This window comes from Phoenix dactylifera, chromosome 12, assembly GCF_051530095.1.
Source record: "Phoenix dactylifera cultivar Ajwa chromosome 12, Ajwa_hap1_PhDact_Kaust_v1.1, whole genome shotgun sequence".
NCBI classification, from domain to species: domain Eukaryota; kingdom Viridiplantae; phylum Streptophyta; class Magnoliopsida; order Arecales; family Arecaceae; genus Phoenix; species Phoenix dactylifera.
In genome coordinates this window covers 16,534,275-16,561,253 of record NC_143201.1, presented here as the reverse complement: position 1 = coordinate 16,561,253, position 26,979 = coordinate 16,534,275, and the positions used below count along the sequence as shown (strand labels likewise).

Sequence of the window (26,979 nt, the reverse complement as noted above, 5' to 3'; positions counted from 1 at the left end):
TAAATCATAAAATCTATGTTACATAAACAATTTCATTAAAAAAAGAAGTCAATGAGCTGTAAGTAGAGTAACAATACGATATCGCAAAATATCCATCTTACGGTTATCCATTATTTGACTTTGCTCTATACTCAGTTCTTTCTATAGTTCATTAATCTCTAAACAATCAAAAGGGTATAGATCCTCATTATCATCATAAGGCTGAAACTCAAAATCTTTAATTGCATGATTTCTAATAAAGTTATGAATAACCACGGAACCCACCATAATTTGGACTCGTTTATGATAGGGCTGTCAATTAAAATAATATTATATACAAAAGTAGCAATTTACGACATAATTCTAAGGATATCAATTAAATTAATATTATATACATGAACTATCAACTATATTAAAAAAATAAAGTTCCATCAGAACCTAAACATATTGAGCAATGACTTTGCAGACATAATGATCAATGCTGGAACTAGAATATTGAACGGACATGCAAGGTTTTCATTGCCCAAGGAAAAAAATATTATAAAAATAGTTTTATAATACTTCAAAACTTGATTTTGCTGAGACATAGCTTCTAAACTAAGAAAGAAGCTCATCCAAGAAACTGTAGATAGCTTTCCCACCTCCAGCACTCCAAATTTACTGATATCCAAAGAATTTTGAATAGAGTTTATGTCTTTGATCATAGAAAAATTTAGAAAGGTAGAGAAGAGACAAATTGCAAGAGTGGCCACTAATAGTGGACCGCGATATCGCAGTATACAATAGGATAGTTGATCACAATATCGTAGTGTATGGTGGAACGGTGGACCATGATATCATGGTCCATACTGAAAGGTGGACAACAATGTTATGGTCTACGATTAAAGATGGATCGCGATGTCACAGTCTACGATTAAAGATGGACCACGGTGTTACAGTCTACGATTAAAGGTGGACCATGATGTCGTGTACCACGATATCGCATTGTATCGTGGACCGCGAGATCGATATTTTTGGAAGATAAATAGAGAGAGGGAGAGAGTGGGTCGACTGTGATATTGCGGCGTACCATGGACCGTGAGATCCAGGGCGACATTTCTAGCACAAGAGAGGGAGAGAGAGAGAAATAGAGAGAGAGATAGAGAGGGAGAGAGTTGGTGATGGAGGACGATGAGAAAGAGGAAAAAAAGAAGATGAAGAGAGAACTTTGGAAGGAGAGAATGAGAGACCAATTGAGTGATGGAAGAGGGGGATGGTGATGAGAGGGCTTTGTCCATCTCTGCCAAACGGGCCTAAATAGTTGGCAATCGTATTTTCCCCTCATGCATCTCTGTTACTGTTCCTGAGCGTGCTGAGGACCTCGCGGAAATGATGACTCCAATTATACATATAATGATTAAAGAAAGGCGGGATCAATCTAACGGCCAATATTATCTCAGCAAAATATCCGGTCCCGAATAACACATATCGGCCAGTCAAATCACCACCCTGTGGAATTAAAACAATCTTAACCCTCCAACGCATAATAGACGGCGATGAAGGCAGCGAAACAAAGTGGGAGAACAAGAAGGGGGGCCTTTCGAACCCATTCGAATCTCCAAGGTCTTTGCCACCCTCGTACGGCACGCGTTCTCTTTTTCTTCTCTTCTCTCCTCTCCTCCCCTCCTGGAAAAACCCTAGAGCTCTCCCGAGCGAGAGTGAGAGTGTGGGAGAAAGCGGAAAGGAGGTTCTCTTGATCTGTTTTCTCCTTCTCTTCGATCGCTTAAAGCCATGGAGATACCTTCGAACGACCTGGATCGGCTCGTCTTCTTCGAGCACGCCCGCAAGGCCGCCGAGGCGGCCTACGCCAAGAACCCCCTCGATGCTGACGTAGGTTCTTCCTAGCTATGGTTCCAATTTGTTTTTCTTTTCTGGAATAGTATCTTGGGCTCTACCGGTGATTTGAGCACTGGAAACCCTAATCACTGGATGAATTGAACCAAATTAGCTTTTCTTATTCCTTTTCCTTTTTGTTATGGTATATCTAGGACGTATTTATTGCTGAAACCTGATCTATGTAATATATTTTTCGTTTTGAAGAATTTGACAAGGTGGGGAGGAGCGCTGCTCGAGCTATCACAGTTTCAAACTGGAGCTGACAGCATAAAAATGGTTAAAGGTAATGTTGATTTGCATAGGTCTAATTTGGTATTTCTTTTCCTGTTTTTGTCTCCAAACTTCAAGAAGAAAATGAACTAGACTGAACAATATGAATGATGAATCCCTACTGTTTGTTAAATTGTTTGTAACATCTTTAGAGCTTTTGAAAGCAAAGATTTGTTGCTTACAAAAAAATAGTGAAACAAAAGTGACGAACAGCAGATGTTTTGCACAAATGTTGTATTCAACATCAGTCTATATTTGCTATTTCACTAAATTGGGGAGGACCCCCCCCCCCCCCAACCCTACAAAAAAAAAAAAAAAAAAAAAACAACGATGCCAAACAGGCCCTCAAAAATCTCCTTTTATGTGGAAATTTTATTGTTAGAATGTGGGTATTTATTTATTTGATGGGCCAAAGCTTCATCTTGTTGATGTGGAGGTATCATAATCTATTTATTTTCTTTACAGTTTTCTTTTTAAATGTTTTTATGAGCTTCACAGATGCTGTATCGAGACTGGAGGAAGCCTTGGAGGTGAATCCTAGAAAGCATGATACTCTATGGTGCTTAGGAAATGCCCATACATCTCATGCATTCTACACTCCTGATAACGAGCAAGCAACAGTTTATTTTGCAAAGGCAACTCAGTGTTTCCAGCAGGCAGTGGAGGAGGTATCTGAGTTGTATTGATTATTACACATTTTCTACATTGTTATATTTGTCAAGTGGAGGAAATGATGTTTGGGTTGCTTGTAGGATCCTGGAAATGAGCTATATCTCAAGTCTTTGGATTTATCAGCAAAGGTATATTGCAATTATTTATGTATATCCAGCTCAATTTTTAAAGCTATGACAATGTAGATTGGTTTTGGAGGATCATTTTTTGCCTGCTCGTTGCTGTTTCTTTTTTGTTGGTCATGTTTAGGATATCACATCAGGAAGTTTTACTATTATTGAAAGCTTGTTTAATTTGTCTTTTTATGGTTTTTAAATCATCTTGAGGGTATACTAGTATTGGGGGACTTATGTGTTCTGAGATGGTTTAAGTAATTGGAATGATATGCTGATGTTTCTGGAATGAGTGGACTCTTTGTTTGCAATAGTTTTGGTTAACCTATTTCGGCATGGGTTATACTGCTAAGAAAAGACAATGAACTTAATGATATCTAAGTTCTTGGAGGTGCTGTCTGGTTGTCATGGTTGTTTATTGGAGCCTGAAAGTTGTTTACTCAGGTACCTTATTTCATTTATTACTGTATTATGCTATCTCTGTGTTTGTTATCAGTAGGTAATGGCATGGATGTTTATTCCTATGCATCAGCAAAAAGGAATAGTTTTAAATGTATTTGTTAAAGATTCAGGCTTAGATCACTTTTAAATCAGTTTATGTAGGAACATGATATACAGCAATTGAATGAATGAATATTTAAGGTAAACTGAAAATTGCAAGGAAGAGACATGCTAAAGTCAGATTGTGCCTATAATTTCGTACAAGTGGAAAATTATATAAAAAATTCATGCAGTCATCCACTAATGATACAAGCAAATTACAATAATAACAATTTGACTGAGAAAGTCTTGGGAGAACCCTTTTTGGTTCTTTTGTTTTTTCCTGCCTAGGTTTTTAGATATGGTGATGGAGACATCAGAGCTTTCATTCAGATGATCCTGAGCCCGCAGATTGAGTCAGACCCGGATTGGGTCTATTTGAGTCCAAGTCATTTTCTTTTATTACATTATTTGCTTTTATCTTAGTCAAGTCAATTTGGTCAGTTGTTTTGTTGTTAGATTAGTCAATTAGGTTTATGTAATTGGGTCAATTTAGTGGACCAATTTTAGTAAGGGATTAATTGATGTAAGGGTCCAAATTTAGTCAGTGTCAATTGATTGATTTGGTCAATTGATTACTTGATTTGGTCAAGATGTAAGGTCTATATAAATACCACCCCTCTCATGTATGAGGCAATTGATGATCGAATAAAAAAATCCTAGTCTCCTTGTTATTCTTCTTCTTCCTCCTCTTCTCTTCTTCCTGCATCTCTATAACCTCTTCTTCGTTCTCCTTCCCTTCTTATTCCTCTTTCTCCTCTTCTCCTGCAATGGTCTGCCATCATATGGGCTCTTGGTTTTGGTGGCAAAGACACTCACCACAGACAATGTCTTCCTTCTTGCCAAATCTGTGTGTCCACCTCTTTTTTATCTTAGCTAAAATGTATTTTGTGTTTGTTGCATATTTGCTTGGGATGCTAGAAGGCCTTTGTGTTCTTGAGGAAATTTCATTGTTCTGCCACTTCGGTTAGGACATCAATGTGGGTATATGAGGCTATGCTTTGGGCGCAGCAATCTTTCTGTGTTAACTAATTAAGGCCTATTTAGAAACCAGCAAGTTGTGGGCATTATTTCAACTCACTGGCCGTGAGAGTGATTTACTCGTATTAATCGATCTGACCTTGTTTGATCTGATATTCATGTCAAGCACCTAGTTGACATTATCTACTCATCATAGGCCTATTTCTTGTAATATATTAACTAATTCATGAATCCGTAAAGTTAGGATTTAATAAGATATTCTGGCTTTTTGGATAACCTTTTTGTCATTGTACAATCAGAGTAATATATCAATATACGTATGTATGGTTTTTTTGCCTGCATATTGGACTTGGACATTCATACATTAGGAGAGAAATTTAGTAACTGTGTGCTGTTCATGAGAAATAAATAACTACATGCTGAAAGCATAAAAGCATGAGTTTACACTATATAACTATGACATAGTGAGCGATCAAAACTTAGTTATTTGCTTTGACTATATAACTATGACATAGTGAGCGATCAAAACTTAGTTATTTATTTCTCACTATGACATAGTGAGAAATAAATAACTACATGCTTTGACTGTGATACTATTTGCTTTTCTGTTGACAATGATTTTCTGGTGTAACAGGGATCATTAAGGATCTAGGCTAATTGCTCTGGTAATTAATGCACAGTCAACATTTTTGTTTGAGCAATACACATTCAACTCTTAAAAGGTATTAAAAGCGCTTTTGAGTTATGTAACCTTGAAATCAGCAAAAAAAAAAAGAATCTGGATGTTAGTGTTGTAGGTTCAACTTTTTGCAAAGTGGATTTGTGATAGGTTGCAACTTGTATATACAGCTTCCAAGACGAGTTATAATGAAAGTGTAAGACTTGTATATTTATTGGTTGAAGCGAAAGTTCAGGCAAGGCATCAAGTGGGATAATTCAGTTTAAAACCCATGGAAGTGTGGGAACCTAGATGATGAGGTGTCCATAGTCATCTCAGAGAATTGTCTTTAGGTCCAACTTTTCTTGATGTATCTCTCTCTTTTGGAATCGGACATTTTTGGTCTGGCTTGACCAGCCCAGTTTTGTGCTATCCTGGGTAGACATTTCAGGTTGGAAAGGTCAAGCTGGATCCAGCCTTTTGGGTTTGGTTGGCATTTAGGCAAGCTTAGGTTTGATCAAAGTAAGCTTGGCCTAACCTAACACAACCTCACATTGTTATCATACAGTAATTCTAAACTACATTTTTGTTGTTATGGTTTTAATCCCCGATTTTTGTTCCACTCCTGCTCCTAAATTAGAAGTTCTCTATGGCTTTTTCACTTTCCTCTCCCTTTTCCGCCACCACCTCTAGGGCTTGTTTGGATACCTAGGATTTATAATCTTATGATAAAATTCATGATGGGATTTGGGTTTTGATCCAATAGCATTCATGAAATCTTGTTGAAGGCAAAATTTTTTGCATCACTGATCCTATCCTATGTTTGGATAGAGGGCAAAACTAGCAACCCCCCTCTTTCCCCCTTCTAGGATTACATTTGAGTTAAGCTAACAATCATTGATGTTAAGCAATGATTCAAATTAATGCAACAAAATAATTCGGAAGGAAGAATGCATGAACCGCTGTAGAGGAGAAAGGATGGATCACCTGTCAATCTTGGACCAAGAAAACAATGCCAAAAGAATAGGATATGTGGTCGAGGGGATAGAAAAAGCTACCGATCGGTACAAAAGCTATCTCCGTCACTCTACGCTCATTGAGGAGATGGTGATAGAAAAAAAGAGGAGGGGGGCGAACGAAAGAGATATGTGGCCGGGGGGAGGAGAGAGAGTGCATGCATTGAAATTCTTTCTATTGGAGGTTCAAGAATCTATGATAGGAAGGACATAAGGCTAAGAAAGAATGCAAGGAAGGCCATTAGTTAAGGTGGTGATCTCATCTTGTCTTGCTTGCTAGGAGAGAGGAAGCATCCGGACCACCTTTTCAAGCTAGTTAGCGAGCGGTCACTCAGCAATGATACCGTCAGTTGGGAATAAGTACCTACCCCTTATAGAAATCGAACCTGTGTCTTCAACATGAAATGACAATGTTCTAACCAATGGACGAAAGGGACACAAGCAATTCTTTATATACCTTAGCTCCAAGAATAGATGTGGTTTGTTTTGTTTCTATACGAAATTCGACGATTTTTTTTTGTGTTCATGTTGGCAATTTCTGATGTGAATTTGGCGAGTCATCCCCCATTCTGACCTAGTGACACATCAACCATGCACCTTCCTTTTCTCTAATCATAAAGCCTCCTGATCCCTTTATTTGTCTTTCATCCCCAACAATCATCATAGGGTTGCCAAAGTTAACAAACGAACCAGTCCAAGCACGTTCAGTCACAAACATAGGACAAAAGCCCCAACCAAGCCCTTGGAACAATCCTCACCGGGTCATCAAAATCAACCAACAAACATGCAACAAAAATCACAAGAACAAGGAGCATACAAATGATCAAGCACAAAATCAATCAAAACACTCAACCATTTATTAAAGGAGCATGGGAGCAATGGCAACCACAAGGGGAGTAGCCAATCGAAGTGCAGACACTCAACCATTCAACTGCACTTCTTCCAACAGCTTTAGAACACCTCAACAAAACTACTAAGGATCAAGCAGAAGACCAATCTAAGCACTTGTTAGTAGCATCGAAGCAATGGCAACTCCAATGGAAGCAACCAAGCAAAACGTCAACCACTCAACCATTGAGCCATTTTGATCAAGCAAATGCAAGAACGCCTCAACAAAACCATAGTACCAGCAGAAACACCATGAAGAGGACGACCCTATCAGATTGAACCATTCATGTTGCTTACTGACTCGTACTCTTACCAATGCAAGCAAAGTTCGAGATCAAGTGGAGAAAAGGAAGAGGTAGAGTAGGGGCCTTGGCATGCATCCAACTGAGGAGGGCGAGGCGTTGTGAGGGGGGTAGAGAAGGGATTGATTAGCAACCTAGCCGTGAGATAGAGAGAGGGAGGTGAGATGGGGGTGGCGAAGAGAAAGGGGTCTTACTTTTTGGATGACAAGATCGGAGGTCGGACTCTGCAGTTGGAGGACAGAGGAGGTAACCAAAGATGGCAAGTGGAGGTTGGAGGTGGCAGTGAGAGGTTGTGGTTGTAGGTGCTGGCCAATGGGTACCATGAGAGAATAGGTGGTGAAGAAGCAGAGCCCGATGACCATATGATAAAAATAACATCCTCCTGACCACTTTATTTTTATCCTATAGGATACACTTATTCCTGCAGATCAGCTATCCCTAGGATTAGTCACCCAAACACCTATTCCTAACTTGTGCTCAATTTTTACCCTGGGATTTTAATCCTCTAGGATTGGCCTAGATTCTGCTCTATCTGAACAGGCCCTTATTCTATCCAGCACAAGCACTGACCTGCCAAGGCTTTGACCTTTTGATTGCTAGTCAAGTCTGACCGAACCCTCTTCTTCTCTGCTCCATGATACCTTCTTAGTTGTCTCTCTTACTTCTATTCTAGTAATTCTATGTGGTCCAAGATGGAGCTAGGATTAAGTTTCGAGGATTCTCCAGCATGCTATTCATCGTGGTGCGCAATGCTGCCAAAAAGACAATTTGAGGGCTTGGCTTATGATTTGGCATGGGATCAGGGTTTGGTCATGGACAGATGGAAGTAGAAGAAGAGGAGGAGATGAGAGGAAAGAACAAGAGATGGAAGAGAGGAGCATGGGCATGTGGTAGGATTTGTTGGTTCAGGTCCAGGCCTTATCGCTGGCTCTCAGGTTTCAGATTTAGGGACCAAGATCTGGCTCTGGCCAGATCTATTTTTCTTAATGCTGGGTTGTAACCTGGCATTGCCCTAGTCCGGCTTGGCAAATGCCAAGGTTCTACTCTGCAATTTTATGTGTTTTCTGTGTAGAAGCACAAAGTGCTTCTGATCATTTCCATTTTATTTCATTCTTGTCTTTGACTGGCAATGCAGTAGTTGATGTTTTCTCTTGATTTTGTATGTGAATCTAACTCTGTATGGTTTTGAGAGTTTCCAACATGCTGCATTACATATACTGTAATTTAACTAATGATGCCTTCTGTCTTGCCCACCTAGCTACTCCGAAAATTTGGGAGTTTAGTAGTTTATTGTTAACATGCCTTATTTCTGCCACAGGCCTCTGTCAATTGTAATTTCAAATGTGTAACATACATATTTGCCTCAGGCACCTGAGTTGCACTTGGAGATTCAGAGGCAGTTGGCAAGTCAACAGACTTCAGCAGGAGCATCTTCAACTTCAAACGTGAAGGTAATATTTTTGTACTCTTGTTCTCAAAGGTAGCTAGAATAACTTGCAATCTATGAGCTTTAACATTTCCTTTGCGCCTTAAATAAACATGTGAAAGTAAACTCTTTGTCTTCTGCTCATTGATAACCTTACTATTTCCCATGGTTGGTCGACTAATGATCGTCTAGTACTTCCAAACTGTGTTTTTTAACATTAATTCACTGTTTAGGGAATTTCTTTGCCAATCCTAATGGAAAAAAGAATGTCTATGACAAATTGCCTATGAGCTTAGTCCTCTTGTTTCCAAAATTATTGACTACCCAAATCTCTTTTTCTTGTAAAGTTAAGAGTAATGTTACCGATACATGTTGAATCTTAGTATGTTATGTGTATTATTTTTTTGTTTCTTTTCGTCGGTGCTAATAACTTAAAGTACAAATAAGATTGTAAATTTTCCTTTTTTTTATTTCTAAGCTTCTAAGTCGCACTTCTTTTTTGATAAATGTAGACTCTGTGTTTTGTGAATATATGCTTAAACTCAATAGTTTGTCAATCTCTTTGTATTTAGCTTCATTGGTGAAATAACTAAAGTATATTTATTCCTTAAAGTAAAACTTCTAGACTACAATGTGCAATGCTATGTGTTGCTGGAAATTGGACCCGGGGGCGGCCGCGAACCGAGAGGGGAGGAGCTCCGCTGCCGGGACAGTGGGTAGCGGTGCGTCGGCTGGTGGCGTCCTCCTGGAGAATCCTGCAAGAAAGCCGGTGGCCGGGTTTTCCGGCGCCGGCCCTCCGAAGCTTAAGTCAGAGGGGGCTAATATGTGGGGGGAGTAAAGGAGGAGAATGTTTGTTTCTGTATCCGTTTGAGTGTCTGTCCCCCCTCCCTTTCCCCCCAGGTTCTCTTTTATAGAAAGATATTATGTTACCTGGGAGGTGACGGGGCAATTTGTCTTTTTCGTGATAATTGGGCACGATCATGCTCATTAATGGCGTTGTGGAGAATAAGGCCGGATCAGACTGGAGTCAGGGAGCTGTCATGGTTGATCGGACCCGTTTGGGTGGTTGAACCGCCGGCCGTGGTGGGCCTGGGGTTCGTAGATGGCAAGTGCATTGATTGCTGAGTGAATCGGTGATCAGGGAGAGCCATACGCTTTGATGGTCCAGTGATCCGGAGATCATCTTGAGCCGTGTTCATTTAATGGTTGAGTGCATCGGAGGCCCGCTGGGGTCATACGCATTAATGGTCAGGCGTGCCGAAGGCCTGCGGAGATCACGTGCCTTAATGGCTTAAGGATGGTAACAGAGTACGGTGGAGTTGTGTATTTGGTTGTCAGATCCTTTAGAGGATTAGGCGGAGGTTGGATATTTGGCTAAGGCACGGGCTCGGCACGGGTGCCGAGCCGAGCCGGTTGCTTTGCGGAGTGTCCTGTCGTGGGGTCGGGCGCTTCTCTGGTCGGCGCTCCTCGGTTGGGCGCCTCTCTGGTCGGCGCTCCTCGGTCGAGCATCTTCCTGGTCGGCGCTCCTCGGTCGAGCACCTTCCTGGTCGGCGCTCTTTGGTTGAGCGCCTCTCTGGTCGGCGCTCTTTGGTCGAGCGCCTCTGAGCTGGCATGACTTGGGTTTTTCCCCCAACACTATCCCTCGACTTCTGAGTTCCAGCTGGCTACCAGCTTGAGCGCGGGAAGTAGTTTTAGTTGGGTCATTATGAGTTATGGAAATTTTAAATTATCGCGCGTTTCGAATTATTGGGCGCTTCGAGGTGTCTTTAATAGGCGGCGTCTCTTCTTTCCCGAAATGTCTCATTATTAGAGCGCCTTCTCCGAAGCGTCCTCGCGTCGTGGGCTCATGATAGGGCCGCACGATCCGACGAGGCGTTTTTGTGTTCGAAGCGTCAGCCCAAATTAAATGTGGCGCTCCGTCTCTTGGGCCGACACGCGTCGTGATCCGAACGGGGAGCAGCATTTTTTCTCGCTGATCTGGGCCGTTGGAGGGATCTATATAAATCCTCACCTGGCCTCCCGTTACTTTCTTATTGTCTCCTTCCTCCAGCTTTTCTCAGTCTGAAGTTTCTTATCTCCGACATCCTTCACAGGTCCCTATCCCCTCAAACTTTTCCTTCTTCTTCCTAATGGGTCCCGGTCCGAATGATGTCGAGTCCACCATGAGTGAACTGGAGGTCGAGATGGCCGAGGAATGGTTCTTTCCTCGGCGAGGGTTCCGTCTGGAGCCCGCCAGGTTGGGGGATCGGGTATCGAATCCCCCGGTAGGCCGGATCGGAGTGTACCTGGAGGCACTCTGGGCCGGCCTACGATTTTCTCTTCACGGGTTCGTGAACGAGTTGCTTATGGAGTACCGGTTGGTCCCGGCGCAACTCGCTCCGAATGCCTGGAGGACAGTAGTCGGTTTCCTGTCGCTGTGTTTGGCGTACGGGATTCCGACTTCTGTAAATGTTTTCCGGCGACTTTTTGTATTGAAGTCGAACCCGGGAGACGGAGAGTGGCTCTACATTGCCCTTCGGGCGGGTCGGCCGCTCTTCCAGGGCGCTCCTTCGTCCATTCATGATTGGAAGAAGAAATTTTTCTTTCTAGGCTCTGAACGGACATGGGGGTTTGACCCTAGGTGGGGGCCGACCCAACTCAGGTCCGTCAATAAAGTCCCCAAGCTTTCTTCGCGCGAGCAGGGAATCCTCGACACCATCCGCAGCCTCGGGGACGGTATTCTACTGGGCGGCCTCATAAGTGAGGACGCTCTAGTGAATGTTGGCCTGAGCTCGGCGCGTCCTCAGGGTAAGGGTAACTGTAGGAGTCATTTTTTATTATGTTATTATTCTGTGTTCTAATTCTGCTCGTCCTTGCAGATATCACAAAGATGGTGACTAAGAGCGAGGTTTTATACGCCCGGTTCCAAAAGAGGGCGGCCGAGCTCTCGGGGGAGCCGACCGAGCCAAAGAAAAAGGCAAGGGTCTCGGCGACCGCAGCGGCCGAGACGGGCGCTCCTCGTTCCGGACACTCCGAGGCTGGTCGGAGGGAGGGCGCGAGTTCCAGAGGCGCGGGCTCTGGTGGAGCCACGATAGCGCTCCCGTGCCCGGCGCCAATTTCACAGATTCCTGGTCGGCAGGAAGCCCCAATCGCCGACCAGGGAGGGAGGAGTTCGGCGGGTTTGGCGCTCGCGCGCCCCGCCCCAGCTTTGCGGCAGTCAGATCGGCCGCCGGTCCGACCCCAGTTCCCCAGTCCCGAGCCGGGGAACAGTCAAGAAGCTGCGGGGTCGGCTCCGCCCAGGTCAGCCGAGGCCGGCCTTCCGGGCTCGTCGGGCTCACGGGAGCGGGTGCCTTACGCTCCCGTTTGGTCGGTTTTCGAGGGCGACTCGGCCCTCGATAACCCCCAGGTAGCGCGCGAAGTACTTCGGGTCGCGCTGCTCCCGGCCGACCAGGCCAAAATCCGGTCCATGAACTACGGCGTCTTCATGGACTCTACTCTCTGTTCTGCCGTCCGGGTAAGTTGGTCTCTTTATTTGTACAGTTGTGCAAGTTTTGTTTTAAGTTGGTTTCTCACGTTTCTCACGTCTCTTTTTACAGCATCTGCACGAGACGGAGACGCTGATGCACATCGTCCAAGACTATCGGGAGCGAGCCCGAAGGCATCAGCGGGGGCACGAGGAGGCCGAGGCAAGGTGCCTGGCGTCCGAGGCCGAGCGCCAGGCGCTCCAAGTAAGGGTGGGGGCGGCCGAAGACGAGATTCGAGCTCTGACCGCCGAGCTCGAAGAGGAGAAGGGTGCGCACGCGCTGGCCAGATCTGAAGTGCGTGCCGCAGAGGCTCGTCTGGCCGAGGCCGAGTCGGTGCTGGCCACCCGCGAGCAGGAGGTGGGGAACGCTCACCTCAAGACCCAAGAGCTCGAGCGGGAAATAAGGAACCTGGAGCGGAAGGCTGCCTACCACGAGGCTCGGGAGCAAGAGGCTTGGGAGCAGGCCCAGGACGCGGTTAGGCTCTTCCGTGAGTCGGAAGAGTTCCGCGACCTTCTGGAGGAGGAGGGCGTGAATGGGCTGATCCAGGGCTTTAAGGACTTCCGCAACCAACTGCGGCGGCTCCTTCCGGACTTCGACCTGAACCTGCTTCAACCAGGAGCAGGGGTCGAAGAGTCAGAGGCGGAGGCAGAAGCTCCGGCATCTGACGGGGCCGACCAGGAGGGTCCGGCCGAGGCGCCCGAGGCTGTCCCCGAGGTCGCCGAGGCGGCTCCCGAGGGTGCTCCAGAGGCTGCCGAGGCTACCGAGGAAGAGGCCTCGATCGCAGAGGAGCCAGCCATTTCTGAAGCCGCCGAGCCTTAAGTTTTTGTTTTTTTCTTTTTGTAAATCGGGATGGCCTCCATACTTGTTAAGGCCGAGCCCGAGCTTTGTACCTAGCCTACGGGCTTTTTTGAATGAATATACATTTTTTGTAAATTGCAACTGCCTTGCGCTTTGATTTTCAGTAGACCTAGGCTTCTTCACTTGGATCCGCTTTAGGCTCCAAGGACTTGGGCTCTGCGGCCCCAACTTCGTTCGCTACATAGTTAGACCTGCGTTTAGGCTTGGCGTATTTATCCGATCCGAGCTCAGGTAACAGCTTTCGTTGCTCGGACCTTCGACCAGTGGTATCGCGACGCTTATGTCTAGGATACGCTTAGGCTCGGGAGGTCTTTTCGAGCTTAGCTCAGAATTCGGCCGAGCCCTAGGACCAAGGGTCACTAGACTCGGAATTTCTAGTCAGACTTTGAACCCGGACCTCGGGTTGCCGAGGCGGATGATTGGACTTTTTCCGACAACCGGGTTGAACGTCCGTCAGCTCGTGATGGGGATTCATCGAGCTGCCGGTATAAACTAAGCTTGCTATTGAACGGTGCATGTAGGACGGGCGAGGCCGAGTGATGGTGAGGCCGAGCAATGGTGAGGCCGAGCGATGATTGGCCCGACCAGGTACCTCGACGCTGGTCGGGGGTTCATTCAGGTAATTAATTAACCAAGAATGAAAATAAATGAAATAATGTAAAGGCATTAATTGAATGGGTACCTGGCACCGTGAGCGTTCTTACGCCGAGGCTGTGAACTTCGCCTGGCAATTTTGAGGACGCTCTTCTGCTCGGGGTCCGTTCTTTGGGGACGCCGGCATAATAGAAGAATCCAGCTGTCGTTTATTGCCAATCACGGACTTTTCGTTGATCACGAACAGAAGATCGAGTCGAGCTCTATGATTGATGGAGAACGAGCCGAGCTCGTTGGTCGATGGAGAACGAGCCGAGCTCGTTGGCCGGTGGAGACCGCATCACGAAGTATCGGGGCATCCCGACCGTGGTCGGGGTAGGAGAACGAGCCGAGCTCGTTGGTCGGTGGAGGCCGCATCACGAACATCTTCAGGGAGTCCACGTAGGTACTCCGTCATCCCGAAATATCGGGGCATCCCGACCGTGGTCAGGGTAGGAGAACGAGCCGAGCTCGTTGGCCGATGGAGAACGAGCCGAGCTCGTTGGCCGATGGAGAACGAGCCGAGCTCGTTGTTTGGTGGAGATCAAGCCGGGCGAAGTCTGGTACCATGAGACAATTAGGAGAATTGGTGAGTTCGGACAAGTTCACATAAGTCGTCATAAAATGAAATTTATGATTAAAGAGTGGGGAACCCCTCGGGGTTCTACTGGTAGTACACGCAGAGATTTTCAGAACTCCAGCTTCTTGGAATGGGAGTCCCATCTAGAGACTCCAGCTTGTAAGTTCCGGGCCGCCGGATGCGTGTGACTCGGTAAGGTCCTTTCCAATTTGGAGCCAGTTTCCCTTGCTCAGTTGGTCGGGAGGCCTCGGCTCTTCTGAGAACAAGGTCTCCTGCTTTGAAGGATTTAACTTTGACCCTGGCGTTGTAGTACTGTGCTGTCTTTTGCTGGTACCTCGCCATGCGAACTCGGGCGGCCTCCCTTGTTTCCTCGATCAGGTCAAGGTTGTTCCTGAGCTGTGAGGAGTTGGAGCTGGCATCATGGAGTTCTACCCTCGGAAAAGGGAGTCCAATCTCCAACGGGATGACAGCTTCCGTTCCATACGTTAGATTGAAGGGAGTCTCGCCGGTGGGGACACGGAATGTAGTCCGGTAAGCCCACAGGACATTGTATAGGTCTTCGACCCACTGTCCTTTAGATTTGTCGAGCCTGGCTTTGAGCCCCTACAAAATAGTACGATTTGTTACTTCGGTTTCTCCGTTCGTCTGAGGGTGCGCGACCGAGGTGAAGCGATGGTCGATGCCGAGCTCGGAGCAGAATTCTCTGAAGTGGAGGTTGTCGAACTGGCGGCCGTTGTCGGATATGAGGATGCAGGGGAGCCCAAATCTGCAGATTATTGACTTCCAGACAAAATCCCGCATCTTCTGCTCGGTGATCCGGGCGAGTGGCTCGGCTTCCACCCACTTGGTGAAATAGTCGATGGAGACGACCAGAAATTTTCTTTGCCCGGTAGCCAGAGGGAATGGTCCCAGAATGTCAATTCCCCACTGGGCAAAGGGCCAAGGGGAGCTGATAGAGGTTAACGGAGCCGAGGGTCGGCATTGGACATTGGCGTTTCTCTGGCATCGGTCGCATCTTCGGACGAAGTCCATAGCATCTTTCTGGAGTGTCGGCCAGTAGTATCCTTGGCGCAAAATTTTATGGGCCAATGCTCGTCCTCCCAGATGATTTCCACAAATTTCCTCATGGACTTCACGCATTGCATAGTCAGCTTCTGTCGGGCGGAGACATCTGAGGAGGGGAGAGGTGAAAGATCTCCGATAAAGCTTTCCCTCGTGCAATATGTACCAGGTGGCGGAACGCTTTACTCGGCGAGCCTCACGTTCCTCACTGGGGAGGACTTCGTCTTGCAGATAGTTGATGAGCTCGTCCATCCAGCTTGGCTCGAACTCAATGCAAAGGGCCTGCTCGGGCTCCTCTGTACTGGGCTTTTGGAGATACTCCAGTGCCGCTGTTTTGGGGAGCTCGCTCATACGAGAGGACGCCAGCTTTGACAGCTGGTCGGCCCTAAGATTCTCTGACCTGGCAACATGTTGGATGTGGAAGGAATTCAAGGTCGAGGCGAGATCCCGTACCTTCCGAAGATATTCCTGCATTGTGGGGTCTCTGGCTTCGAAGTCACCCAAGATTTGGTTGACGACGAGCTGAGAATCACTGAAGGCCTTCAGGTCCTTCACTCCTAGCTCTCTGGCTAGCTTGAGCCCGGCGATGAGTGCTTCGTATTCCGCCATGTTGTTGGAAGCAGGAAACTCGAGGCGTAAGGCTTGTTCAGCAACCACCCCTTCCGGGCTGGTGAGGATGAGACCTGCTCCGCTACCCCCCGAGTTTGAGGAGCCATCGACATGCAAAGTCCATGCCAAACTCGGGGTCTGCTCTGTTGATGTAGGCTCAGATTCGGGCTCGACCTCGTCCGGTATGGTGCACTCGACTATGAAATCGGCGAGTGCTTGCGCTTTGATCGCCGATCTGGGTCGATACTCGAGGTCAAATTCCCCGAGCTCGACGGCCCATTTAGTAATCCGGCCCGCGCGGTCTGATCTTTGCAGGATCTGCTTTACTGGCTGGTCGGTCAGCACGACCATTGTGTGGGCTTGAAAATAAGGTCGGAGCCTCCGAGCTGAGATGACTAAGGCATAAACAGTCTTCTCCAGCTTGGAGTATCGGGTGTCAGCATCCCTCAAGACCCGGCTAGTGTAGTATACTGGTTTTTGGAGCTTGCCCTCCTCTCGGACCAGGACCGAGCTTACTGCTACAGGGGAAACAGCTAAATACAGGTAGAGAAGTTCACCCTGTTGAGGCTTTGTGAGCAGGGGAGGGGAAGCAAGAAGGTGCTTGAGCTCTTCAAAAGACTGCTGGCACTCGTCCGACCATAGAAAGTTTTTTGGCTTCTTAAGAGTCGCAAAAAATGGAAGGCAGCGCTCGGCCGAGCGGGAGATGAATCTTCCGAGAGCTGCAACTCGGCCCGTAAGCCGTTGTACCTCCTTAACTGCCCTCGGAGGCATCATCTCCTGGAGCGCTCGGATCTTTTCAGGATTGGCCTCGATTCCCCGCTGTGTGATGATGAAGCCAAGGAATTTGCCCGAGGTGACTCCGAATGCACATTTGGCTGGGTTGAGCTTCATTTGGTACCTTCGGAGTGTGGAGAATGCTTCATCAAGGTCAGTCACATGGTCTTGCGCTGCCTTGCTTTTCACCAGCATGTCATCAACATAGACCTCCATGTTTCGGCCTATTTGGTCTTTAAAGATCCGGCTGACCAGCCTTTGATAAGTTGCCCCGGCATTCTTTAAGCCGAATGGCATTACTTTATAGCAGTAGGTACCCCCGTCGGTGATGAAGGCTGTCTTTTCTTCATCTTCCGGCGCCATACGGATCTGGTTGTATCCGGAGAAGGCGTCCATGAATGCCAACAGCTCGTGCCCCGAGGTAGAGTCCACGAGCTGGTCGATGCTGGGGAGTGGGAAGCTGTCCTTTGGGCAGGCTTTATTCAGGTCGGTGTAGTCCACGCACATACGCCATTTTCCGCTAGCTTTTTTGACGAGGACCACGTTGGCGAGCCACTCCGGGTAGGATATCTCCCGGATGAAGCTAGCCTCAAGGAGTTTGTCAACCTCCTCGGCTGCTACTCGTTCTCGTTCAGGGGCGGCGCCTCGCTTCTTTTGTCGCACGGGTTTGCAGGTTGGCTTTACTTGGAGCCGGTGGACCATGATCTCTGGGTCTATCCCCGGCATATCCGCGGGCGACCATGCGAAAACATCCATGTTGTCTCGCAAGAAGTTGACGAGGCGATCCCTTTCGCGCTTATTGAGGCCAGAGCCGACCTGCACGGTTAGCTCGGGAAAGTTTTCGCGCAAAGGAACTTGAATTAGTAGCTCACCAGGCTCTACCCGCTCCTTCTGAGGGCTGACTCGTGCCTCCAGGGTTTCAGCTGAAGGCTGGTCGGTTGCTGGGACCGGCACTTCGGCTGGTCGCTTTGCCTCATGGGTCGCCATGTAGCATCGTCTTGCTACCGCCTGGTCCCCACGAACTTCGCCAACTCCTTGGCTGGTGGGAAATCGCATGAGCAGGTGGCGTGTCGAGACCACTGCTCGGAGGGCGTTGAGACCTGGTCTTCCGAGGATGGCATGATAGGCCGAGGGCAGGCGTATCACAAGGAAGCTCATCCTCACGGTACTTTCGCGGGGGGCGAGCCCGACCGTGACCAGGAGGTCGACCTCGCCCTCTACTGGGACTGAATCCCCAGTAAATCCGACCAACGGAGCATTCATCCTCCGTAGTTGCTCTTCTGTCATCCCCATTTTACAATAGGCATCAAAATACAAAACGTTCGCCGAGCTTCCATTATCGATTAAGATGCGTTTTACATCAAATCTGTTTATAATCATGGAGATGACCACAGCATCATCGTGGGGAGTTTCGACTCCTTCCAGATCATTATCTGAGAAAGAGATGGCTTCCGAGGCGCGTAGGCGCTTCGAGGAGGTTCCTTCCCCTGAAGCTTCTCCAACCGAGGCCCCGCCTCGGATGGTGTTGATGGTGCCGGCGGTGAGCCTGTTGGCGTTTGAACCTTCAGGCTGTGCGGCTCCCTCGGCTGGCCTCTTTTCTTCACGCCGGCCTCGCACAAATCGATCGAGCACCCCTTGGCGGATGAGCGCTTCGATCTCGTTCCGGAGCTGGTAGCAGTCCTCAGTATCATGGCCATGATCCCGATGGAAACGACAGTACTTCCGGGGATCACGCCGGGCTCCGGAATCTCGTTTCGGAGGCGGGAGCCGGATATAATCCCGACCCTTAATCTTCATGAGGATTTCGGCCCGAGGAGCGGTAAGGGGAGTATAGTTTTCATACCTCCCTTCGGGTGCACGGGCCCGTGGTGGAAACCTCGGGCGGAGTGGTGACCTCTGCTGAGGCGGTCTCCGTAGTCGGGGTGGACTCTTCAGGTGGGGCGGATTTTTGGCTCGGCGCGGGGACGGGCTTCTGGGCTGGCCACGCTCCTCGCGGCGTCTTTTTTGTTTCTTGGGAGTCTGCTCGGCCCCGCTCCGCCTAACAGCCACGGCTTCCTCGACCTTGGCGTACTTCCGCGCCCGAACCAGCATTTCAGTGAGGTCCGCAGGGAAATTCTTGTCGATGGAGAAGAGGAACCTGTAAGACCGGGCTCCAGTCTTTAGTGCCGACATGGCGATTGACTGGTCAAGCTCCCGGACTTCCCATGTTGCGGCAGTAAATCGGTCCAAGTACTCCCTGAGGGACTCTCCCTCCTTTTGTTTGATGTCAAGGAGGGAGTCCGATGTCCGCCGCTGGGGCTGGCTGGCGGCAAAATTACTGGCAAACTGCCTGCCGAGCTGCTCAAAGGAGGAAACAGTACTCGGCTTCAGCCCGGTAAACCAAAGCCGGGCTGGTCCTCGGAGCGTTGCTGGAAAAGCTTTGCACAGCATGGCCTCCGAGGCTCCTTGTAGGGCCATTAAGACCCGATAACTTTCCAGATGGTCAAGGGGGTCGGCTCTGCTGTTGTAAGGCTCCACCTGCGGCATCTTGAACCGCGGCGGGACTGGCTCGTCTTCAATCTGTTGGGAGAAGGGGGACTTCGTGGTGAACTCGAAGTCACCATCACGTCCCGGCTTCCTTCCGTGGAGTGCCTGAATCTGGCGCTCCAGCTTCTCGACCTTTTTGTCGAGTTCGTCATTCTGGGGGATCGCTGCAGCGGTTCGCTCCGGTGCAAGTTGCCCTGGAACTGACTCAGCCTCTGAGGGCTGTGGCCAGCCACCAGGGCCTCTTACTGGATGTTCTCTCCAGAGGGAGGCCTGGACTTGAGAGTCCTGACCTCGAAGGGGAAGTCCGCTTGTAGGAGGTACCGGTTGAACTGGGGCCGGAGGGAGCGGTGCCGTCGGGATGCCCTTGGGTTGCAAGCCTTGGACAGCGGTGGCCAAGGCCTGCACCTGTTGCACCAGGGCATCGAACTGTTCCGGCCGAACTTGAGGAGTTGACTCGGCCGGAGGCGGCGAGTTCTGGACAGAGTGTCCAGGACTGGGTGGAGGACGTCGAGAGGCATTGGAAGCCCCCTTACTTCTCAGTTTCATGGCTACAACTCGGGCCCTTCCTCTAGCGCCAACTGTTGCTGGAAATTGGACCCGGGGGCGGCCGCGAACCGAGAAGGGAGGAGCTCCGCTGCCGGGACAGTGGGTGGCGGTGCGTCGGCTGGTGGCGTCCTCCTGGAGAATCCTGCAAGAAAGCCGGTGGCCGGGTTTTCCGGCGCCGGCCCTCCGAAGCTTAAGTCAGAGGGGGCTAATATGTGGGGGGAAGTAAAGGAGGAGAATGTTTCTGTATCCGTTTGAGTGTCTGTTCCCCCTCCCTTTCCCCCCCGGTTCTCTTTTATAGAAAGATATTATGTTACCTGGGAGGTGACGGGGCAATTTGTCTTTTTCGTGATAATTGGGCACGATCATGCTCATTAATGGCGTTGTGGAGAATAAGGCCGGATCAGACCGGAGTCAGGGAGCTGTCATGGTTGATCGGACCCGTTTGGGTGGTTGAACCGCCGGCCGTGGTGGGCCTGGGGTTCGTAGATGGCAAGTGCATTGATTGCTGAGTGAATCGGTGATCAGGGAGAGCCATACGCTTTGATGGTCCAGTGATCCGGAGATCATCTTGAGCCGTGTTCATTTAATGGTTGAGTGCATCGGAGGCCCGCTGGGGTCATACGCATTAATGGTCAGGCGTGCCGAAGGCCTGCGGAGATCACGTGCCTTAATGGCTTAAGGATGGTAACAGAGTACGGTGGAGTTGTGTATTTGGTTGTCAGATCCTTTAGAGGATTAGGCGGAGGTTGGATATTCGGCTAAGGCACGGGCTCGACACGGGTGCCGAGCTGAGCCGGTTGCTTTGCTGAGTGTCCTGTCGTGGGGTCGGGCGCTTCTCTGGTCGGCGCTCCTCGGTTGGGCGCCTCTCTGGTCGGCGCTCCTCGGTCGAGCACCTTCCTGGTCGGCGCTCCTCGGTTGAGCACCTTCCTGGTCGGCGCTCTTTGGTCGAGCGCCTCTGAGCTGGCATGACTTGGGTTTTCCCCCCAACACTATGGTTCTAGTACAAGGAAAAAATATACAACGGCACACTTCGAGACTGGATTTTATTTAGGGAAAATTATAGTTTCAGCCCCTCAAGTTTGGGTGATTCCCACACACAATCTCCTAATTTTTAAAAATTTTCAAAGTGGCCCTTCAAGTTTGCAAAATGTTCCAAAGTGGTCTTATTGTTCATCTCCGTTAACAGACTGGTGGCATCTGACCATCACATGATAGCATAATATTGTTTTGGGACAAAAATGCCCTTGGTATCTGTTTGGGTTGGTGTCTTGGCATCAAGGATACTATGAATCATGTGAGGTCATGTGATTTGTATCTAAATAATAGGGACTGCTCTGCTGCATCCAGAGAAACTCCAAGTGAAAGGGGGAGGGAGAGGGAGAGAGAGACCATAAGGGTGTGAGAGAAAAGGCTTACTATTCTTGGATCGTGGATAATTCTTGCATGGTGATCTTCACATTCTCCTTTCAATTGAAGTCTCTCCCACTTGACCACCTAAGAGGAATTTTATATTTTTTTTGGTGCCGGAATCAAACAGCCTCTATCCCTTGCAAAGTCTCGAGCAAATAGATGCTCATATTCAATTGGGGTGTCATGATCTCCCAAATTCAACCTCTACAAATATTGTAGTAACATGGGACATAGTTCTCATACTCTTGGTGGGCAGAATCCAACACTCAATCTTGCTTTGTCAAGTGACATCTCACCAATATCCAAAAAGTTGGCTGCAGTGCAGTTGACAATGGCAGCAATCACATCAGGGAGGAGCTTGGAGGTGAGATTGGGGATGCCGGTGAGTGTCGAGACGTACGGGTCAGGGCAGATGGTGCCATTGCAATATTGAGCAACGACTTAAAGGTGGGTGTGGATGTGGAAATGGTGCTGGTGGCAGCCATTGGCTGAGAGTTCTTGTCCTATGGCAACTATTAGTGGTAGTATAAAAAGAGTGGAGATGGGAAGTATGGTGAACAAGAAGTTGGTTCTTTTACTTAGCGTTAACAAGGTCACATGAATAGAGCAGGAGATGGAGAGTGATGGGTGTAGAGAGCTCTTAGTTCTTAGCTAGCTCTTTGGACGAATATTATTGTGTGTCTCAGTATGGGTGAGGGATTGGGTATACAGGTTGTGTTGATGGGAGGGTAATGGTGAGAAACTATGACAATGTCGGGGGTGTGGGATTTGTGTTATTTTGAGGGTGGGAGAAGTTGATGAATGAGAGGCTATAGGACTGAGTTCATGTGCGTGGTGACGAGATTATATTTTTGAGATTAAAAAAATGGGGTGGAGTTGATAGATTGAGTTGACTGAGATGTTGAGAGGCTAACCAGGTGGTGGAGAGATAAGAGAAAAGGGGGTATGGAGAGATGGGTTTTGTTGGCCATGCCCCCATCTACCTCGTTCCACAGCAAATGAGGGGAAAGGCAGCTTTTTGAAGGGGAATCCTCCTACCTCGGTTCCGGTTCAGTGAAATGCAGAGCAATACATTAAAGGTCCTATTTTCTACTTGCCAACAGAGCCCAACTTTTCATTCAAGACACCACATGAACGCAAAAATGAAGATAGTAAAAAAGGAAAGGAGGAATCTTTATCTGAGAATTTGAAAAAACATTGAAGCAGTACCAGAAAAATCCTAGCTTTCTTAGGTTGGGATCTCGGGAGCTCGCTCGACGGAGTCATTCCACCATTACCATGAGTAAAAATACTTGGATTTTGCTTTGTCTTCTCCCAGATTAAATTCACTATCATGTTCTTCTTGTTTCTTCTTTTTTTCTTCGTCCACTTTGTCTTCTTCTTCTACTCTCTTAACAAATGTGGAAGAGAGGAGGACTGGAGAGGAGGCAGCATTTCGCCAGATAATTGCTGAGGAGGGAGGATGGGAGCGGAGGGTCGGAACATAATGGTTGACATTGGGGAGGAAGCAGAAAAGACATTTGAAGATGTTTGAAGAGGGTGAGGGCATTTTGGACTTTTGAAATGACAGGCTAACGGCATTGGCTAGTTGGCGAGTCGAAGGACCACTTTGGAACACTTAGGAAATTTGAACGGATACATTGAAAAATTTTAAAGATGAGGGTGTGTGTGTGAGAATCACCCAAACTTGAGGGGTGAAACCATGGTATGCTGTACCGATCGGTACAGGTCGGTACCGGACGTACCGTACCCGTACCGATGGATACCGGTATCGGTACGCCAGTGTCGGTATGCCTGACGTACCGCGTACCGTACCGTACCGACATTCGGTACGCTTATGCTAGTGCGGCACCGGTACGGGGTTCGGTACCGGTACGGCGAACCTTGGGTGAAACTGTAATTTCTCTTTTTATTTATTTGGTTGGGTAACGTTATGTCTCAGATAGGTAGCCTTGTTGGCATTAGCCTAAACTAGTGCTGGGAGCACAAGATGCTTGTGAGAGGAAGATGGATGCTGTAATCCCTTTTAATTAATTTTCTTTATTTATTTACTTAGCTTAATAAGTAAACACCTACTTTTGACAGGCCATTTCTCTTGCTTCCTTACCTTAAAGGACCAACTAACAGGGATTATTAATTAAATATGGGCTTATTTATAGACGTGCGGACTGGGGGCATGCAGTCCATCATCAAGGTCGTAGGAGTTTGCATTATAATAGTTCACATTTTTAACTAGAATCACTTCATTTACAAATGTTAACAGTTTAAAATATCATGGTCTAATGATAAACATGGTCTCAGCTAGAACACATAATTGAATTTTTCCATTTATATAGAGAATCCTCAATCCTAATAGCTATCATGGGCTCCAATATCATTCTGCTGTAAAACACATGCATTTGCATGTATAAGATACTTTGAGGCCATTGTAAAATGAAAGGGATGCAGATTCTGCAGGAAGACTTTTCTTAGTGGAGAGAATGACCACCGCTTTGTAAAAGATTGGCAGAGCCAGGGGCCTGGAGGCTGTTGAACGTTAGGATGGGGAAGGTAGGACATAATTGAAGGGCCTGACATGTAATTAAGGTTTTTCAGTAATATGTCATTTTGACTTTATTTATCAGAATTATGGTGTTGACATGTTTTAGATGTATCTTCAGCATGGTTTGTTAAGGTAGCTAATTGTTTTAGGCTTGTAGTGTCATAGGCTTGAGAAGCTGAGGTGGAGGCCAACAACAATTGGATGGAGAGGCTAGGTTAACTTGCTGCATGGTCAGCTAGACTGGTTTATACTTTATAGTGTGAAATTTATTTGAGTTTCAACTTCGGTGGAATATATCTGTACTTTAGGTTGGTTAAACTAAATTTAGATTCATGCTTCGGCATTTGTTGAAGTAGTATAGTTTTTCCTGGGATGAAGATTATTGTCTTAATACCAAAAAGATGAATAAGTCTATTGAATTGCAAGTTTCTTTGGAGCCGGAGTTGATCTCTGTTTCAAATGAGTAAAACAAATGCAATATACTCTCTTTATTTAACATGAACTAGAAGCAGTTCATTTTAGTTATTTTCTTGGATATTGCTTGAAAGTAAATTTACTGCAAGGAAACTGAAAATCAACCATATTTGTCATAAGAGTCATGTAATTTGTTTAGATCAAGTAATCTTATGAATCAGGTCTCCTGCTAGGTTCAACTTTTAGCTACTTAAAGGTTACTTTTTCTATTATTCTGTGATTGCTTGGTAGGTAACACAAAGATTACATATGTTCTCCAGTCACCTAGGCACCTAGGCACCTAGGCAAACCCCCTGGGTGCCAAGGGGACCGCCTCTTGAACAGCATGATTTGTGGCTGCTCACCCAGCCAATTTGGCATTGCCTAGGCAGCATCGCCCACTTTACCTATTTCAGATGGGTGCTTGCCTGGCTCAGCCCAGTTGAATTAGGCCAAGTTAAATATAATTGAAATGTGTTTGGACCATGGCTGGGGTCAAATCATGTAATGGAAAAAAAGGAAAAGAGCGAAGAGCCCGGACTTGTGTTTCTTCACTCTCCCATCCCTTCACTATGGCATGAATGGATACTTCTCATCGCCACCTACTCATTCGCATCTTGGTGGTTGGCGGCTGGCCGGTGAGGCTTCTAGGATGCAGTTGACCGTTGGGGCTCTGAGTGAGTGATCTCCCTTCATTCTTTCTCCTTCTCCCTTGTATTCTTTTTTCCCCTTCTTTGTTTCTTCTTTTTTCCCCTTCCTTTTCTGTCTCCTCTTTCTCCATCGCCAGCTTGCTAGCAAGTGGCAAGGCTTCCATGGCTGGCCAGCACGGCCTGTTTGACATTGTTGCTGTTTTGATGTTTTTGTTTCTTTCACGTGGAAGTTAGTATTTGCTCAGACTTCTGCTATTCCTTGTTTCATTCACACTCTTTTCTGAAATTAATAAATCTTTGCTTCCAAATTGCAGGGTCCTTCCTGGTGGTTGGGTTTTTGAATGTTATTATGACTTTTATTCTTTTGTTGTGTTGTTCTGTTCTTTGTATTAGGAAAATCAGGAAAACGAGAAGTCGATCGTATTTTTTTTTCTACTGTATTTCTCTTGTATTATGCTCAGTTTTTATTTTTTCAATATTGTAGTCATACCGGTGATTTTACTATTATCATAATAATAAGTACTAAGTAGTACATCATGTATAATTGAATCCACATCCACTTCGAATAGAGAATGTGTGCTCCACCATTTGATCTATGACGTGAATGGTGTTATATATTTGTATTCGATGAGTTTAGATCAAACAATAATTGTTATAGACTTGGAAGTAATGTATTCTTAATAGAAGTCATGTGTTAATTATTACCAATTTTATTTGTGTCGTGATATCGATAGTCTATTGAGAACAATGCTGGACATAAATCAAATATATGAAATAAATTATTTTATTATTTTTTTACAATTTTTTTGCACCTGGGCAATCATCTAATTGCCTAGGCTATCGCTAGGCTATAGGAAGGTCCTTCGCCCAGGGCTGCCTAGGCTATTTGACAACTATGATCTGAAGAGATACTTATTGAGATATACTTGTGCCTTTTGCACGCTCATTGTACTTACTGTTAAGAGGTGGCAGCATTAGAGCCCAAAAACCTTACGCACATATGCAGATTTATTGCCCAATGGGTGCCATAGTGGCTCATCTAGATCTATGCAACCCAAGCAGATTGGTATTCCGTTAAAGTATTTCAGTATAGAGGTTAGCAAGTCCTGCATTTACTCAAATTCTTAACTGATTGTCTATTTTCAACTTCGTACATTTGGATTGTCGTAAGTTGCACACTTGTCTAATTTACCTTCTTGTTTGCATCCTTTTATTTTCCTTTTTTCTATGTTATAAAGTCCTTAATACTGTTTATTCTCGCCACATTTTAATAGGCTCTAATTTTGACATTACCTTGCCTGTGCTGTCATTGTGATGGACATTCAGCATTTTTTAGGTTGATATTGCTGTAACAAACCTCGTCAAGAGGAAAAAAGGGGCTTTTTGCTTTTTTCCTATTGTAATTTCCAAAGATGAATGATTTCCTTAAATTGGCATCCTTGTCTGAACAGTGCCTCATCACTTAAAAAAGTTATTTAATATTTTACTTTATGGTACTTACATCATGTTGGTATTCTAATGTGTGTTAGGTCTTTGATGATGCCCTTGTATCGTAGTCTATTTCTGGTATGTGGTCTGTGCAGGCTGTCTTCAACAACTGAGTCTTATTTTTCTGTTTCAGGTGTCCAAGAAAAAGAAACAAAAAAGCAGTGACCTGAAGTATGACATACTTGGGTGGGTAATCCTGGCAGTTGGCATTGTAGCCTGGGTAGGGATGGCCAAGTCTCATGTTCCTCCCCCTCCTCCCAGGTGAAAGGCCAGTTCTTTAGTTCAGTCCTCTGAAGGAAGTCTACTGCTTCATAGTACTTGGACTCTGAGGTTCCTATGCCCCGAGTAACTTGAGAAGCTGTTGAGGCCAAGGTGGAGAAATAGCCTATACCTATAGCTGCTTAGCTTGCATGCTGAGTTCTATTTTTTCTTGAGCCAGTCGCCATGTACCTTGTTAAAGTCTGCATGTTTTAAATTTTCCAACTCTCCTTCTAATTTTGTTTTGATGCAATGAAGCCTTTCGCCTTGGTATGTTTAGCAAGGCTGTTTTGTTTGCAATAATGATCTTTGCTTTTTTATTTACCTTAATCTAAGATAGTCATGTGCAAGAGGCTATAGAATCATA

General features: G+C 46.7%; 1 protein-coding gene across 1 annotated transcript; it reads left to right on the top strand.

The window, feature by feature from the left end:
- The first annotated feature begins 1,600 nt into the window (after nt 1-1,600).
- On the top strand, nt 1,601-26,979 carry LOC103715758 (mitochondrial import receptor subunit TOM20-like). The gene is made up of 6 exons (XM_008803503.5): nt 1,601-1,848; nt 2,059-2,137; nt 2,623-2,792; nt 2,877-2,924; nt 8,662-8,745; nt 26,488-26,979. Exons 1-6 carry the CDS (start codon nt 1,750-1,752, stop codon nt 26,617-26,619), a joined length of 612 nt encoding a protein of 203 aa, XP_008801725.1. The 5' UTR covers nt 1,601-1,749; the 3' UTR covers nt 26,620-26,979.